The 18,133-nt window shown below is 41.7% G+C and overlaps 1 protein-coding gene across 2 annotated transcripts in view; it reads right to left on the bottom strand.

Moving 5' to 3' along the window:
• The window catches only part of kremen1 (kringle containing transmembrane protein 1), a 63,638-nt gene extending 52,413 nt beyond the window's left edge, over nucleotides 1-11,225 (bottom strand). For both annotated transcript variants that reach the window (XM_075467377.1, XM_075467378.1), the window contains exon 1: nucleotides 10,906-11,225. In XM_075467377.1, coding sequence (XP_075323492.1) covers nucleotides 10,906-10,984 — 79 coding nt within the window. In that variant the 5' untranslated portion in view covers nucleotides 10,985-11,225. The remainder of the gene's footprint in view (nucleotides 1-10,905) is intronic.
• Nucleotides 11,226-18,133: the final 6,908 nt, after the last annotated feature.

The raw sequence follows: 18,133 nt of genomic DNA, 5'->3' as shown, positions 1-18,133 counted from the left end.
CCTGACAGTTGTGTGCAGCCGACAGTAGTTTGACAGCTTAATTCCATGCTGTCTGGCGGCACCGCCTCTGTGGATCAGGGACCAGAGTGACACTCAACCTAGCAGCACTTTGCTCTCGGACACTCTCGTGTTTTACATGATTATCACATCTGTCATGCCTGGTCATGTAATGGAGGCAGCGGTGGAGGGGGGTACTCATGCGCCACCATCGCCATCATAAATCCTGAAGCTGGAACTGGCCGGGCTGCTTTGCATGCTGGATCGCAGGTGGTGATTTGCACAAAAGAAACATATAAGAGCTTCACTCAGCGGAAGTTTACAAAAAGAGAAATGAAGAGAGCGGGGAGCACTGCAGACAGAGGTACGCGGATCAAAGGAACGTAAGCTTTTGAACACGACAGGGCGAGAATTACAGTGGCACGATAATAAGCACGATTGTGTTTATAATAACTAGGTTTGTTTCTCTTTTTCAGTGGTTTGTGGTTTTACGGGCGGTCCAGTCTCTTGGCATGGGAGAACAAAGGCGTCACCCACAACTTGACCCTTTGCAGGGGCAACACCCAGAGGTCAACAGGAAGTAGATGGGCAGAGGGATGACACAGGATAACCCATTTCTGTCCTAAAAGTTTGTCGTCCCCCCCCCCCCCCCCCCCCCCCATTTTCTTCACCTCCCAACTATGAGCCAGATGCAACTCACTTTTAGCAAATAAAATTAGTAAATTCCTCAAAACTGGTCTGTCTTTACAAGTCAAGACAAAGTTGGTTTCATGAGTGATGTAATATGCAAATAGAAAAAATACTCTGGCTTTGTTTTCTTCCATTTCAGCCTTTCTAATCTCCATGTGTGGCTTCTTGTTGAATGTATATTTCTTCGTCATCCCATCTGGTATCATTGTGTAGCTCGAAGGACATGGAGTCGCAGTCGCTAGATTTAATTACATTTTACAGATGTACAATATGTGCTGATGCTCAGAGGAAGGGCTGAAGCATAGACTTGAATGTTATACAATGTTGATCTTTCAGATTAAGAATAACTGTTCAATGCATCAGAAAAAAGTTAAATTTGGTCCAAACTACACTCTTAAGCAGATGCATCACAAAGGTCGAAGTGATAAAATAGTAAATGTAGTGAACAAATTGGTATCCGTACGCCTCTGTATACATTCTGGTTAGGTTTAAATAATTTGATATGTAGCTTGCTCAGCCTGTTGCATATGTTGCTCCAAGAGTGAGTCAAGGGGCTGATTAGCATTTTAGCATCTCGCTTTACAGTCCCAGTATCAGCTAAAGTCACTATGAGTGGTTGAGTTTGTGTCAGTGTCTTTTGTTTTCTCGCTAAAGTTAACCTCTTGGGACATTCCATTGAAGATTTATGAGGGCTCCATATGGGCTTGTGTGCGACTCATTATGCATGGATGCAACACAAAGAGGAGACAGACTGACTCAGTTTGCTGTGAAAACAATCAGGACAAGCTGACTGGATCTGTGTGGAACCTCCAGGACTTTAAAAGGAGCATTTAGGGAGCGTTTAAAACTGTTAGTTGGATGAGCCCATTTGTCAGAGAGCTCGTCATTTCAATGAGTGATCAGAGAAAAGACAAGCAGTATACTGCTCTGTCCTGTGATTGATGCAGGCACTTTCTGTGTGCCCTTGAGTGAAAGGCAAAGGACTCGTATCACCTCAAAAGTCAGTAAAAGAGAACGGCATGCAGCCACAGAACTCATGTTTCCTCTTCATAAACCAAATAGTTTTAGTGTAACGTGCTATGGTATGAAGACACTGACCAAAGCATAGAGGGGTAATAAACGTCACATGGCATGAGCTATCAAGAGACATCTCTAAAGACAAGGCCTTGCTCTCAGCATATGAAAATCCAGAGGTGAAAAATCAAACCAATGTGGAATTGGGGTAAACTGAAGCAGGAATAGTTTGTTTTTAATTGTTGCTGGTCTTCATTTTATACAACAGTTAAGAAATGGCCACTTGTGTGTCATTTCTGGCTCCAAAAATCTAATCACCTGTCACTCAGTGAGTGTACTGGACTAACATTAACAAAAACAATGTGTTTAATGAGACAACAAAAAATCCATCAATCTCTCAACCCATCCATGGTCCATTTCGGGTTTTGGTGGCAACAGGTGGAGCAGAGAAGTGTCCCCCAGCTTCCTCCAGGTCCTTCTAAAGGGATCCCCAGCTACTCTCAGGCCAACTGGGAGATACAGTCCCTGCAGAATTCTGTCAACCTTGGGGCCTCCGTTGTTCTGGTTGTGGCCTTTACACCTCTAAACAGAGGCATCCAATCCCTTCAGTTGGCTTATCTCAATGTGGAGAAGGAGCAAGTTTATTATGAGCCTCTCCGAGAGCTTTACAGAGTGAGCCCAGAGAGTGAGCCAAGCAACCATTTGGGGAATTCTCATTTCAGCTGCTCATATTGGCAATTTTATTCTTCGGGTTATCACCAAAGTTATTTGAGGGTAGGCGCGTCGACCGACTGCAAAATTGAAATACTTCGCCTTACGACTCAGCTCCTTCTTCACCTCTAAAGTTTGTCCCATAAACTAAATAAATGCAGAAACTGCATTCAACTTATGGTTGATCTGACAGTGTTTTTACCTACAACCTGGAAACAAGACAGAGACACTTGTACTCTTACACTTGTATGCTATCCTTTTCTGAGAGACAACCTCTAATTTACAGGTTCCTATTCTCATTTCAGGCAGGCCGCAGTCAACCGCAAAGAGAACATCACCTGCCTAAAGCAGAGATGTGAGTGTGACCTCTAAACTTCATGTCGACTACAACTTCAAATCCTCTTCACAAAAATCACAAACAGGATCTGAAATAAGGCGCAGCCCTGGCAAATTCCAATGCCCCCACATTAAACAGGTCTAACTTAAAGGTAGGGTAGGAGATCCTGGATTTTGAGTCCAGCGAAGCTGCATTTTGAAAATACAGTGAACCCTCGCTATAACGCGGTTCACCTTTCACGGTCTCGCTGCTTCACGGATTTGCATCGTGCATTGTGTTCTGCATTCTGATTGGCTAAACAGTCTCTCCGCTTCTTCTCTACCTGTGTGTCAATAACGTTGCGGTTTAAAATATACACGTACACGTTCATTACAGTTCTCAAACATAATCGATGGTGGCATGTCGGTATATAAAAATCTTTTTGCCCAGAAGAAAAAAGAGCGACAACAACTACCGATAACGATGTTCTTCTCTCGAAAAAACACACCTTCACCGCAGGCTTTAGAAGAAAAAAACGCTACAGAGCGGAGTCAGGATGCAGCGGCTCAGTCAGAAGAGCAGTGAAATACACGTGAGTCACTATTTGTCCTACTGTACTTTGTATTTTTTTTTTCATAATCATTTTCTCCCGTTCTAATCCAATGACTCGGGTCGCGGTGGGGCGGCGCTGATCTCCGCAATTTGAAGCCTTCAGTTCATATTGATGATTAAAATGATTATTTTACAGTACAGTAGTTATTTGTAAAAAAAAAACGTTTATACAATACTTTTATTTGTTAAACAAATGCTTGGGCCTGTAAAACGGTTTTGTTGTTTGGGTTCAATGTATTATGGAGTATTTCATTGCATAATAATTGTAAAAAAAATAAAGGTTACTACTTCACGGATTTCGCCCATCACGGGTTCTTTTTGGAACATAACCCCCGCGAAAAACGAGGGTTCACTGTACACAGGTAAAAAGTCCCAACCCTTTTCTTCACTTTCTCCCCGAAGGCACGCCTCTAGAGTACATGAACGTGCACGAGCACGAAGGTGCACGAGCGCTGTTCTGATAGCAAGCATCGATCGTTGCCGTATTTAGTATTTAGTATATGATAACTATACGTTTAATAATGCTAGGTGCTAGCCAGGCTGGCTCTAGTTTAGCTTCCTGCCAAGCTTCTGGACGCGTAATTCGTTCACGGAGCAGGGTACGCGCACAGGGGGAAGGAGGGGGAGGGAGGAGCAGATTGCAGTTTGATAGACGGCATCAGAATCCAATCATTGTTAACGGTCCGTTCAGTATGATTGGATAGTGTTTTTCCTAGATTGTACGTTCTAGAGGCCACTAAAACTTTTCATATTTGTGTCAAAACTTTTAATTAATTGGTTGCAATGGGGGTGTGAAGAGTATTTCAAGCAATATGTAAAAAAATGTTCCAGAAAAAGATCCCCTACCCCACCTTTAATGCTTAACTCAATGCATGTAAACAAAGCCAAAAGTGTGAATACCTGCTCACAGCTCAGCACCCTAAACTACTGACGCACCTACAACAGAACCCCTTCAAGGACTCAGTCATAGGCCGTCTCCAAGTGCACATTACATGATTTGAAACAGACACAGATCCACAGAAGCATCCATTTTGGATTTTGTTTGTGGCCATCTGGTAAAAATGAACTCCTAAATTCGGTTTACCATCAGCTTTATAGTCTCCTTCAAATTCCGAGGGAAATTTCTGATAACAACGTTTCTTTGGCTTCTAAATTCTCCATTGTGCTCACAAGCCCGTTCCTAGCTTCAACTACTGTTTGGTGCGAGGCAGCTGATGCGCAGTTGTTCCGGGAGCTTTATTGTTGAAAACAGGTGTCGGCCGTGGCTGATGAAACAGAGAGCGAACCAAAACAATAAAGTTCAGGTCTGTAAAACCCAAACGTGGAAATTGTATGAAGAGCTGAGGAGAACTGCTAAATGAGTTGCAAGTCTCTGTGAATCCATCACTGCTCATGGGAACTTCTCTTGAATCCATCTTTGATGTGGAATATATTGATTAATGTGGGCTGTTTTTTTTCAAAAGGATTGGTCTTTTTTATGCTCACTCTAAAAATGACTGGTCACCCTGGGTACTCTTCAGTTATTTAAATCCAAGCTCCAAACCAAGTCCTGGAAGAAGCAAAGACAAAAAGTCTTAAGCTCCTCTGGTTTCTACGCACAGACACATCCTTAATCATGAACACAGCTACTTACTGTGCTTGTGTGGCTCAGCACGCACACACACACACACACACACACACAGCACAGTGCACTAATCTATGAGAGCGGTTTGTCTGGACGTGTGTCTGCTGCACAGAAGCTTACCAGGGGAGGAGAGGTTTCCATCTCCATCTCTGAACCGGAAAAACGTGGGGGACCGCAGCACCCACATCTGAGACCCAGACCCAAAGCAACCTCTTCCCATAATGTCCTCTGACACTCCCCACACTGAGCACACAGGGTTTACCCACACACGAAAGCCCTTATGCTCAAGACTTTAACAACCCGCTGTCTCTCCTCAGACCGACGCTTCATCGCAATCACCTCTGCCAACACAAGCTTGTCTTCCTTCCAATGGTTGAAGACGGTCTGTTATTATCTTACTGAGGCAAACGAGTCAGAGTATTCCTTCTTCACACACACACAAAGATCCCTCTGTGTCAGAGGTTACAAAGGTTGAGGGAGGGAGTCATAAACGGCACTGTATAGGCTGTGTTTACTAGTTGGGGGAAAAAAAGATGAAGCTGAGAAATATATGTTGACTGGAGAGAGAGCTAAGAATCAGGGAAAGGCAGACTGTGGTGTGTGTTGTACTATGTGAGTGGTTATCTGTGTGTGTGTGTGTGTGTGGGGGGGGGGGGGGGGGGGGGGGGGAGATGAGGAGGATGAGGGGGATGAAGGTGGTGGGAGTATTTGAGAAGAGGATGTCAGACCTTTCGGTTTGACACTTGACAGGGCCTCTTTAAAATCTTGGGCAAGAACACTGGAAGTTTATAGAGACTCCAGATGGGAACAGCTGCAGTACATTTGAGGCTCACTCAAACACACATGTAAAGATTCAATTTCATTAAATGTAACAGTAACCTGCTTTTATTTAGCTTGTTAAGACAAAAACGAAAAAGCAAGCTGAAGATGTTAGCTTCCCAGCGATGAGGATGATTTTTCTATTTTCATAGGCGCAGGAAATGATTCATCACAAAATAATCAAAAACAAAGAACTCTGCGTCATGAATGTGCGTCGAAGAGGACCAAAATGTGAACCCGTGAGCAGGAAGTGGGCAGGTGAGGAAATGAATAAACTTTCAATCTGAACTAAGGTGCTGCAGTTACAGGAAAAAGTATTATTACTTTTAGTATTATTTAGTATTATAGTATTATTTATTCCAGAAGTAATAAAAAATACAAAGCAGCACATGACAGCAACAAAACTAAACTTGGCAAGAGGAGTTAGGCACACAAAGGAAACAGAGACAAAGATCTGTCACTGATCAAAGAAAAGCTGGTACTAAATCTACATATATATATACTGAGGGAGATAACAACAAGCAGTGCAGGTGAGGCAATCAGTAAGCTAGTGCTGTGTTCCATTTGCCTCAGAAGTCTGAACTCGGAGCAGGGAATGATAGTACAACTAAGAAGTCCATGAAAACCAGCATGATTTGCTCAATGTTGTGCTGCCTGGCCAGCCTAGCTACTATTAGCCATTCAAACTAATAACAATGTAATACGATTTTGCACATGAAAAACATTATAGAAATACGCCCACTGATAGAAGTTGGACAACATATCGACAGATGCACTAAATAAGTTTTTAACAGCAGTGTACACTGAAAGGGAGCCATGTTGCATGTTGAGGCTCACTAGGAACTCGGAAATTCAGACTTCCAAGTTCAAATGGAACGCACCTTAGGACCAGAGAGGCCAGAACAGGAAACAAAACTCAGCATAGAACAAAACCCAGAAATGCACAAGCTAAAAGAGAGCAAATTGTCAATGAAGCAGAAAAACTTGGAGACACAAATGGAAGTACTGATAAGCTTCTAGCATCCTTTTCCCTGTTTTTTAGGGGAGCACATATTCACACACAAACACACACAGGCGACACATTCTGACTTGAAGTTAAACCAAACACCTGAAGGACTCATATCATTCACACAACGAGTTGTTTAACTGTTGCCAGGGCTAGAAAGCTGCAATCACAACCTTTTCCTGGGCTTACATTTCAACGGTTGGCGCAGTGACATAAACCATGCGTCACCTTGCATATTTGTATTGGAAAACAGCCGCACAACACTTGCTTCTGTCTTTGGTCAACTGTGATGGAACTGACAGGCCAACATCGTGCCCTGTGAGCAAGCAATCACATGCAGAGCAGGAGAGAAACTCCAGTAGTTGCCAGTACATCTGAAGGTCATGCAGCAGCTTAGATGCAGCTCAGGCTGCAGAGACAGATCACAACCCATGCTGTGACTCATCCATCCATCACACCATTTAGATCCAGTGAATATAAGTACATGATACTTTATAATACTTTAAATATCTGAGTTTGAATACGATTGGTTTGATGAGCTGCAATTTTTCCTTTTTTTGGCCTTGCAAGTTATTTCATGCATGTCTGGTTTAGTAGAGACTTGGCAAAAGATTGCATTTGAGAAGAAAGCCCAGTGGGCACCCTTCCCCTTCTCCGGTCAGTCCGAGAATCAGTAGAGTCGTATCAGCCTGATGCTTTTCATCAGGAGTTATTTCTGACAGCTCTGTCTTCTCTAATCACACAACGGGAGTGCATACCATTTTCCCAGATTGTCACTGCCTGCCCTTTTCAAGCCTCAGCTCGACACATCCAAAGCTAACTCCTTTCCTTTAAAAATGCAAGGAAAAACGTTCAGCGATGACAGGTGTATCATGTTGCTCTTTCTGGAGATCTTGCTCTTATTCCAAGGTGCTAAAAGGAAAGTATAGACCCACGGTTATTCACAAAATTTGCCACCTGACATTTAAAGTCAAACCAATGCTTTGTTTTGTTTTTTAATTCATAGCTGTTTGCAAGAGGCTGCATGACTGATCAAAGGTGAAAATCTACCCACAAACCTCGCTGTGAAGTTGCAGCTGCTTTTGGGAAATTAAAAACAAATTGTATAAACAGCTATTTGACATTTAATGAGCAGCTGTGATAGACTTTATTAGTCACCAGGCAGGAGGTAGAAATGCCAGAATGTTATCGCTCAAAGTCATACAGTCAAATTGATTAACCATCATTAATATGCAAATTGTCACTTTTACACTTTGATTAAAGAATTAGCTATTACATGTTGACCTTTGTCTCCTCTTTGTAAACACTTATAAGCTAAACCATTCAACCATTCAACTTCTGCTGTTGGTTCATATCAATCCTCTCATCTAACAGTCAGCAAAAAAAAAAGAAAACAAGTGTATTTCCTGAAATGTTCCACTTCTGCTTTACTTATATTCAGCATAATGGAAGGAAACAACTACTGTAAGAAAGATGAATGTTTTACCTGCATGTCCTAACAAGAAAACAGCCTGTTACTTAATTTTAAAAAGGTCAGTTAAAGGGGAATCATCTTACAGGTACATCAACATCTGAAGGTTTTATCAAAAGTCCCTTCAGCTGCCATTACTGTAAGATTATGCATTCTTTACATAAACAAATTATACTAACACCCACACAGAGTACGTAGAACTGTGTTACTCTCAGTTTCACCACACTAACCCGACCATTAACCCACCAGCAAGACCAGTCATGGCTGCGGGGAGCATCAAGAGCAAAATAAATCTCTGCTGATTAACCAGCTTGGGCTTGTTTAGGACACCGAAATCATGAGCCGCATCATTAACGGCTTACAGAGCCACTCAATTACTCCCATCCTGACAGCTCTGACAGGATCCAGCTTCCACTCAAGAGCCTCAGCAGCCAACAAGAGAGCAACGGCAGGGCCCAGTCAGACGCAACAACAGCATGTGGAAACTTCTTTATATAAAGCCTCTGGGTTCAGGTGAAAAAGAAATCAAACACCTCACGGTAATGTGTGTGCTTCACTGACACTGTTCTGGTAGAATGGAGATTACAGAAAAAGGAAAAGAGCCCATTCTCATGTTGGAGGTTGTCATGCAGCAACAACAATCAGCATTTTTTTCTCGAACCCTTGAATAGATTTCCACATGTGTATAAGTGCATGTGGCTGCACTGCACCTCTGGATGTGTGCCTACACCATTTGTGATCATCTCTCAGATAAAAGCAGATTTCTGCTCGATGCAGTTCTGCAGTGCTCCATAACAGTGAAATCCCTCCAGTGTAATCATTTTTGATGTTCTTTCACAAAACCAACAGCAGCTGGATTTCTGTAGAGCATCAATAAGCTGCTGTACATCTTGTCTCGGTCAGTTAAAGGAAAATCACATCCAACCGAAGAATTGGAAATTCTTTGTATTTTGTGAAGTCACAGATGATCTAAGGACAGTTTTAACAGGATTGTTGTCACTGATAAAAATAAATAAATAAATAAAAAAGACCAAATATGAATATTCACATCAAGTAGATAAATGTAAAACTTTACAAGTTCATTAGTTTGGTAAAAAAAAAAAAAAGCCTTCCACTCATATTTAACTCATTTAAACATGTTTTTCATGACTCCAGTACATGGCTGCTGCAGATATTTTGCAATAATAATCACAGCTTGGAAGAAAAGCTATACAGTAAAAGATGAAACGCGCAGCTTTGTTGTTTCACAGTCTATCTTTCCGTCGAGTGCTTGGTTTCACATTCAGTTTTGACCTTTTAAACGGCAGAGACCAAACATATGAACGGTATCTACCCATAATATAGCAAAGAGAGAGCATGAGTCATTTCTAACAAGAGACTGACTTCTCGTACACACATGAAATTATTGTTTTACCGTGTAGCAAATGTGGCACAGCTGACTTAAACTAAACATGAACTGTGCCTCTTTTTTTTTCCTTCCTCCGCAGTGTTATGAGGGGGAATACCATTGCTTTAAATACTTTGTTAATACATAGGTACACATGGGAACACTTACGCACTAGCCCAGATGGTGGACCCTCTAATTTGAAATCCAAGGGTATAATTAAGAGACAAAAAAATTAAAAAGGAAAGCATGAGCATTGACATGAAACGCGGCGCAAATTACAGCAAGGAGAAGCTTGGTTTGTGTGGTCATCATTATTAGATATTCACATTAAAACAAAATGCTCTCCGGGAGGGCAGCTCTGAGCAGGAATCGGGCTGCGACTTTGAAGTTCTGCACATAGATGCAAGCATATCCCTGTGTATTAATCTAAGCTTGGTGGTAAATTAAATGGATGGTATCAGATGACTGAGGTTTAGTTCGGGGGTGAACCGGTGAATATGTTAAAACAACATCAGCCAGGACGTACGACGCACACAATGAAATTAAGAAGGAAACGTTGAATACAATTCTACCATAAAAGATGATGTGCACTAAAGAGGATGGTGACTGTTCTGCTGCACGTTGAAGCAGAACCGTGCGTAGACTGTTGGAGAGACGTGTGCGTAAAGCTGCTGGTTTGGGTCCAGATCTAGATGTTCCTCTAATTTAATCGAAACAATTTAAAAACACCATTAAATATTTTCGTCATTATGAGACAATTATTATTATTTTTAATTAATAAAGAACCACAATTGATGCTATTTAGTCTCGAGGGACTCTTGGACATCTTTGGTCACGAAGCTGACACAAGTGCCCACCCGAGGTGTCAAACAGGCAGAGCTCCTCATCAGATCAATCCCTCCGCTCACAACTGTCTTCAAACGTGATAACAACACAAAGTTCGCTTCGTGCTTTAATCTAACCACATGCAGTTTGGAAACAATGATGTGGCCGGATTCAGAGCAAGACGATCAACTATGAATGAAGTTATTGAGGCGATAAGTTGCCGTTTCATTCCAATTTAAGAAAACACCATTACACACTATGAGTTGTATACTTTCTGTCGTGTGTTGCACCACTGCTGTAAGGGGGGATAGTTTGTCCGGTGCGCAAAAGTGTAACTTTGGAGATGCCGCTGACAACTCGTTTTTGTCGGAATTCCTTATGGGAAAAAAAAAAGAAAAGAAAAGAAAGGACGAAGAGTACAAGTTTAACTTACCGCTTTCAAAATGACTAAAAGCCGCTGAAGAAATAAACCCAGCGAGAAGAAGCGCAGATGTGACGGTCCAGGAATCCATCGTGTCGTTGAAGAGTCTGAAGGGGCTCTCTCAGGTGAAGTGCAGCCTGATGCGCAGACCGGCGGGTTGCTGGGCTGACTGACTGCTTGGATGACTGACTGTCTGGGGATATGCGCAACTCGCGCTTTGGCCCCGGCGTTAAAAAATAAAAAACTCCCTGAACTTCAAGGCAGGTCTTATGGCAACAACAACGGTGACACCACAAAGACGAGACCAGATAGTAGAAAACAGGGATCCTATTTCCAACCCATGTGACAGGAAATAGAGGCAATAGATTCAACCTGCAGCACTGGGGAAACAGCAGAGGGAGAAGGGGAGGAGGCGAAGGAGGGGGAGGAGGAGGAGGAAGAGGAGGAGGGAGGGAGGGAGGGAGGGAGGGTGGGGGTGGAAGGGGAGAGTCAGTGGTGCAATGAGCAGCAGGTCCTGGATTCCTGCAGCCATAACTCCATAATAAGTTCAATATTACAATAAAAATCAAGGAGAAATATGATCAGAGTATCCCAGAAATTCAAAACTAATATTTAAGCTTTACCCTCCAGGTCCCTAAAGTAACATTAAAGGTATGTGAATGATGGAGCAGGGAATCAAAGCTACCAAAGTAAGACACTTTGCTGGGACCATGCTACGGCGGACCAGGAACACACAATAAGTGCCCACTGAAATACGTATTAGGTCTAAACCTAATAAAGGTGCATTATGTCTGGAAACACGTGGGCTGCGCCAAATGTACACAACACGACAGTGCGGGCAGAGTCAGGTCAGGGCTCCAAAGCAATAAACCATTATTAAAGCTACAGTGTGGAAAAGATTAAAAGAGTGTGAGAAGGATTTGCACATGATTCTGTAATCCCATAGCTTCATGCAATGCAGATTAATTAAGAAGTGAATGAGATGGGGGACATCACTGCTATTCTTTAAGATTAAATACAATTTGTGTCCCGCTGCTGATCAAAGAAATTTAGAACAAAACATACATCTAGAAAATAAAGTCCTCTGGCACCTCTGGTTTGGTGTAAGCTTCAACTGTGTGGACCAGTTAGGCAAGGATTACGATTCCTTTCGTTCAGAGAAATAAAATAACTGTATTGCATGAGATAATATGTCAATTTGAAATTTCAGGGTCTAAAGAATTCCAGCTGAAGCCTGGTAGAAACAGGTGCACTAATGTGTGAGCCTGCTGTCCTTTCTTCTCACCCCTTTGGCCTTTCAGACCAGCAGCCTGATCTCAGTGCGAAACAGCACCCTCGTGTGTTTCAACTACAATCATCAAGCAGCAATGTCTGTAAGTGTCCGAGCCAAGAAGAAGCCATTTACTCTAAAAATAGAGATTCAAGGATGATCTCATCCCTTCTGGAAGAAAAAGAAGAAAAAAAAAAGCTCAACATTTATTTTGCCAAAACCGACGGGATTGCGATGGGGCGCACTGGGAAAGTAATCTAGCGTGACGTGTGCCCTTTTGAGCACTCTAAGTGCGTGGCCTTGAGGTGGAAGCTGCTAAAAGCTTTGCTTGTCCTACATTCAAAGACTGAGACCTTCTGAAAGAGGGACATTTCTTATGATGACAGTTTACCATGGCAATGTTTACAAGAGATTTACTGAATCACACAGCGGCATGACAGCTAGTTGTCAGTGTAGCTATGCATAAGGGTATTAAACATCCTATCAATGGTGAACAACAGAGTACATTTGCTCAGATACTGTATAAATGTACACATTTATTTAAGTCATTTTCCAACAACTTTTAAAAAAGAAAGAAATCTTCTTTCAGATGAAACTCTATTCTGGTGAATGTGGAGCTGAATCCTCCCCCCACTGACTTCTGTAATTGTAGTTGACTATGTGACTTGTTTTTCATATGTCCTCACACAGAGCAGATGTGTGCCCATATGAAAATGAATCAAAATTGGAGTCAGTGATGTTGTGCAGCGTTCTAGGCTTCCTTTGTCCTTCTTCGTCTCTGTTTCTATGTGTGTGTGTGTGATCACATGCTGGGCTTGTCTGTACTCGCTGCCTGGCCACATTCCTCGTGGTCTGCTGGAGTAACTGTAATTCTCTTCCTCTTTTTTCTCTCTTTTAAGATAAAACTTGGCACGTCCACATGTAAAATTCACACTTTGACTGTTTCTCTGGTTGTCTTTAGGTGAAAAATTTCGATTTCACAGTACCATGTGCAAAACTTTTTGGCATGGGTGGCTGCAGGAGAGCTCCGCGCCCCATCAGTGAGTCCTGCCTGTTGAGTTATGCAAGGTGGAGGCTGGAGGTCACAACGAGAATGATCCACTGAGAAGTATCAGAAAGTACCTCAGCATCTCTGCCAACAGGAAGTTATGGATTGCTGACTTAAAGTTGGCCAAGATGCTTTGAATTCACAAATTCAGGAGCCAAGACTGTGTCACGTCCTTGTTCCGTCTTAGATAAACACAAGAGTGTAGCCCTGAATTCTAATGCCACAATTCACTTCTTTGTAGGCAAAACTGTTTCTCCTTCTGGGCTTTTTCTTCTTGGTAATTGACAGAACAGTGTTGTTTGGCATTAGAGAGCCTCTTCAAGTCCTTTTCAATATAAAAATGCTAAAGAAAACAGCAGGAACAGGAGAAGGAGAAAAAAATTCTCCTTGAGCGTTACTAAACCATGCAGATGGGTTTGTGAAATACTTTTTACTCTCTCTGTCATAGACATTTCTGATACTCAGTAAGTACACAGGAGGAGAATAAAGTTTAATTTGTTGTACCCACAGCATAAAAGTGACATGGAAAAACGTAACAGCGGCATTGCTTTTCAAAGATAGTAATTTAGAAACTCCTCTGATCTCACTTTCAACCCTGTTTCCAAAACACGCGGTGAGACGGTAAAAGGTTAATGATAAAGACAGAATCTAAGTATGTGCAAATAAGTTTAACCCCTTAGAATTTAGTAAAAGGAAAAGTTGAAACTGAGAAATGCTTTTTTTTTTTAAATCTAGTGCTGGAATGTGTCTAAAAAAGTTGCTTTTAGACATTTTAAAATCTAGTCTATTAGATGTTATGATAAACATTGATTGATTGGTCTTTGTACTTTTGTCAGTTTGTTGTGCAGAAATTGCCAAAGGTATTTCAAAACCTTTGGGAGTTTTAATTTAAAAAAATAAAAACGTAGTTTAACATGAAAATAACTGATTGAATTATCAGCGGTGAAAATCCATACAACGTAAATGTAATTCTAATGAAAACTGATCACCACAATAATCATTTAGGGAAGGCACACTGCTGAAAAATAATCCACTGCCATGTTGCAAAAAAAGCAGGAATATCACGAACAGATAAATATTTGTACAGCAAATAATTCAGTCCTTTCTAACTTGGAACTAGTTCTAGCTCCAGTAGGAGCACATTATGTTTGGGAGGCTAAATTTAGGGCAACAGGAAAGAGTGCGACTTCTGAGTTTTTGTTTTCTGCCAGCAAAGTGACAAAGGAAAGATGATGACTTTGTCTGCCTCTTTGACATCAGCACTGAGTCACTGTGTGCTGTCGGGATCATCTTCCTCAGTGCCAAAATAATCACTCTGCTCATTACAATAATTAAAAACAAAACACCCGGGCACACACGTTGACGCACAACTTCTGGTGTCTGGTCCTATGGGGGACACTGTGAGTCAAAGCGATTACTCAACCAAAGCATCTGGTTGTTGTTTGAAGTCTGTGTGACCCGTTCAGCAACCTCCTGCACGGCCACATCAGCGTCTATATGATCGGCATCATTAGTGGTTGCACACACTTCATAGTGTCTCTCTCTGACCCCAGCAAAGCCCCGTACAGAAGCCTCACCTTGACAAATCACCGCCTCTGGCCCTTTTTTGTACTTTGAAAAAAAAAAAAAAAAACACCACCCTCTCTCAGCTCTCACCCCCCCCCCCCCCACACACACACACACACACCTGTACGAGCCCCTGAGCTTACCTGTGTTCAAAGCCAAGATAAAAGCTGACACTTACATCCAGCCACCTGCATTTAACCAGCAGCCGCCGCACCACCTCAACCCCTCCTCCTCCAAATCTCTCCACTGACACACACAGCATTCATCCATCTTACTCCTCGACCTCCTGGGTCTCTAATTAGGCAACGGGTGGGTGACACCCTCTGGAATGTTTATTGTAACATCGTTCAGCTTCATCTCCTCTAAGAGACAAAAAGAGGTAACAAAAAGCAGATGCAGAGAGAGGAAGGAGGGTGGACGGAACATGCTCTTGTTCATTATAATCATCATGAACAGTTACTGACTATTTCTTGGAAACCTTTTTTTTAATGGGGTAGTTGAATTGAAAGTAAACACATTCGACCGTAACATTCATTAAGACCTTTCTCTCATGGAAGTGTGTTTACCAGACAGTTCTGTCTTTAGACTTTGATGTACGTTTACGATGTCAGTCTGAGCAATAAGTTTGGCATCTTCTTTTCTTCTTCATTTGTTTTGTCAGAGCTTGAGTTTCTTGTGCCGTCAGATTTCCTTTCAGGAGTACGACAGCAATCTGAGATTTTTGGCAGGTAATGTAGCAAGTACTGTCACATTATTGCAAACAGGAGTGATTTCAATCTTAAAGAAATGTTCATGTATACCACAGCATGAGGAACGTACAGAAGGGTGAGAAATGAGAGCAAGAAACAACATAACATCAGCTCAGCTTCTGTCAAGCGTTCAGTATTTAGCTTTAATCAGCTGCCTATCTGAAGAAAGACGGTAATACTTTATGACAAATCATCTTGCACAATTTGATATGTTTCTTTAACACTTGGATGTTTGCATTGAACGTAGGTAGAAGAGAACAATCTGCCAGCACCTCAGCCCAGTCACCACTGCTTTAGCTCCAGAGAAGGCTGGTCTGTCATGTTACTTGCATCTTGTCCATCAGCCTTAAGGAGTTTGCGACCAAACCAAAAACCAAACCTAAAGCATCCCTCCTAAACCACAGGCTGGGCCCTGCATAAGTAATCATTCCTATTTAAGAAAATCCTGTAAAAGTGAGTGATTTATTTGGTGATGCAATGCGTTTTACTTGGAAAGGGTGGAACAGTGGCAACAGTGCTGAAAAAATGTGACTGTAAACACAAAATAGTTGGTTTCTGGAGTCACACAGATCAGTAAAACAATTTTGAATGACGCCAAAACATGAATGTATTAATGTACACTCGTTACCTTTGCTAACACATCCAGCTGATTTTTATTTTCATAGCAGACGCTTTCAGATATGGATTTAAAGCGGTGTTAAAGGCGGATTCAGGCCATCGAAATGAGCTGTCAACACGAACATTTTCCTTTTAACTGTTTCCCTACATCTAATGTGTGGCTAACCCTGAAACTGTTGTGTTTGGATAATACTAAACTATTAAATGGGCTGATTTTCAGAGCAGGATCAATGTGAAAAGATCAGACTTGTGGGATAGAAATGTTTCCCTGAAAAGCAGGCAATGTCTGGTATATCAGTGTATTTTGCAGTTAAAGTTGAGTTGCAGATGTCACTCAATACTGTTGCTGCCATCATGACTCTGAAAGGGGTAATTGAGAGAATATTGCTTGAATTTCTAAAAATCAGTAGACAGTGAATATGGACGGCTGAGGGACATTTCAACACTGGTTTACAGGAAAGATAATCACAGAGCTCATCTCATGCTTGAAAATATCTTTGCATTAACTCATCAAAAACCAAGACAAAAAGCCAGAGTGTTGCTGGCCAATAATTCCCGCCATAATGTCCCCACTCAGCGCACCAGCTTCTGGGAATCATCCTGTGATGGATCTTTGTTGTGGTCTGATGACAACAATGCATCTGACTCACAGGATGGCAACTATCTGCAATATCTCACATCTGCTAGGGGAACAACACGGAGCTGGAATGAAGCTTAACACAAGCAGAATCATCAGGGCGTTTTTTTTAGACTTGGAATTGGTGCGTTTTCAGAAAGTCTTCAGAGGATTGCAGAAAGCCATCCCCACACTCAATCAAACCCGATTCAAATACTCCTTTTGAGCACAAACAACTCCAGGGGTTTAGCTTTGTGGACTACACTGTGCCTCCTTTCTTTCCGTGGCAGACTTGACAACATTGCAAACATCCTACAATGGATGTCTTTTTTCATTTCATCCTTTCTGAGGAGGCAGCGAGAGAACTGCCATCCACCCTGCAAAATGTAAACTGCTGATGAGAAATATACTTAGAAAATGCACTGCTTGGGAGGACGACATTGTTTACAAGAGTGTAATTCAAAATAGGAGTTTTGACGTCACATTTAATGTCATCAGCTAATCATTTAGGGGCCAAGTGTAAACATAAACAGAGTTCTCTGATGTCACTTGTCTACAGCAACACAATCCATGATTCCAGTTTCAAACCGCAGCGTGCAGGGGTAAATGCATATGTGCCAATTTATATTTCAACCTATAAACAAGGCAATCTGGTGCACAGTCCACACTAATATATTGTACAGTATTAATGTTTGGCAGGTCTTCCACTGGATTTCAGTCCCGATTTGAAATTAAACGAGCCGAGGGAATCTGTGTCTTCAATGCAATCTTCTCACACTAAATTCACAAAGCACAATGTTTTTTTTTTTTCTGCAAATCAGACTGAAACTGAAGAAAAGAAAGTGGAGGATTTCAGTTTGCATTCAAGCTGACTAGAAAGTATTTTTACAATGGGAGACAGTTTAAGAAAAGCCCAGTAATGTGAAAGACACTCGTGTGTGGCGTTACAAGGACAACTGCATGTACAACTACTATAAGTTATGATAAGCAACAAGCACAATCCCGCACCTCCATGACAAAACTTTATACAATAAGTTGTGACAGTGAGTCACAGTAGCATCGTGTCTCCCTTCAATCACAAATGAGATTAAATAGTGCTGCCTAATTTCATTGAAACAATTAATGATTCTGACCCATTGTCAGTCATGCTGGAAGATATTTTTAGTCTTCACCAAAACCACCAAACTCCTGCTGCACATACAGTAATGAAAAAGAAAATATTCCGTCTTTTATCTCTGAGGATTTAATAATCCTCACGATATAATAATATCTAAAAAGTATTGTGAGCGCTTCTATAAAAGCAGAACTTTTGTCACTTTACTGGTCTGGAGCATTCAGGTGCGTGTTAACACAATGGAGGAAAGACATCTGTA

The sequence above is a fragment of the Odontesthes bonariensis genome, chromosome 6, assembly GCF_027942865.1.
Source record: "Odontesthes bonariensis isolate fOdoBon6 chromosome 6, fOdoBon6.hap1, whole genome shotgun sequence".
Lineage (NCBI taxonomy): Eukaryota > Metazoa > Chordata > Actinopteri > Atheriniformes > Atherinopsidae > Odontesthes > Odontesthes bonariensis.
This window is presented reverse-complemented; position numbering and strand designations above follow the sequence as displayed.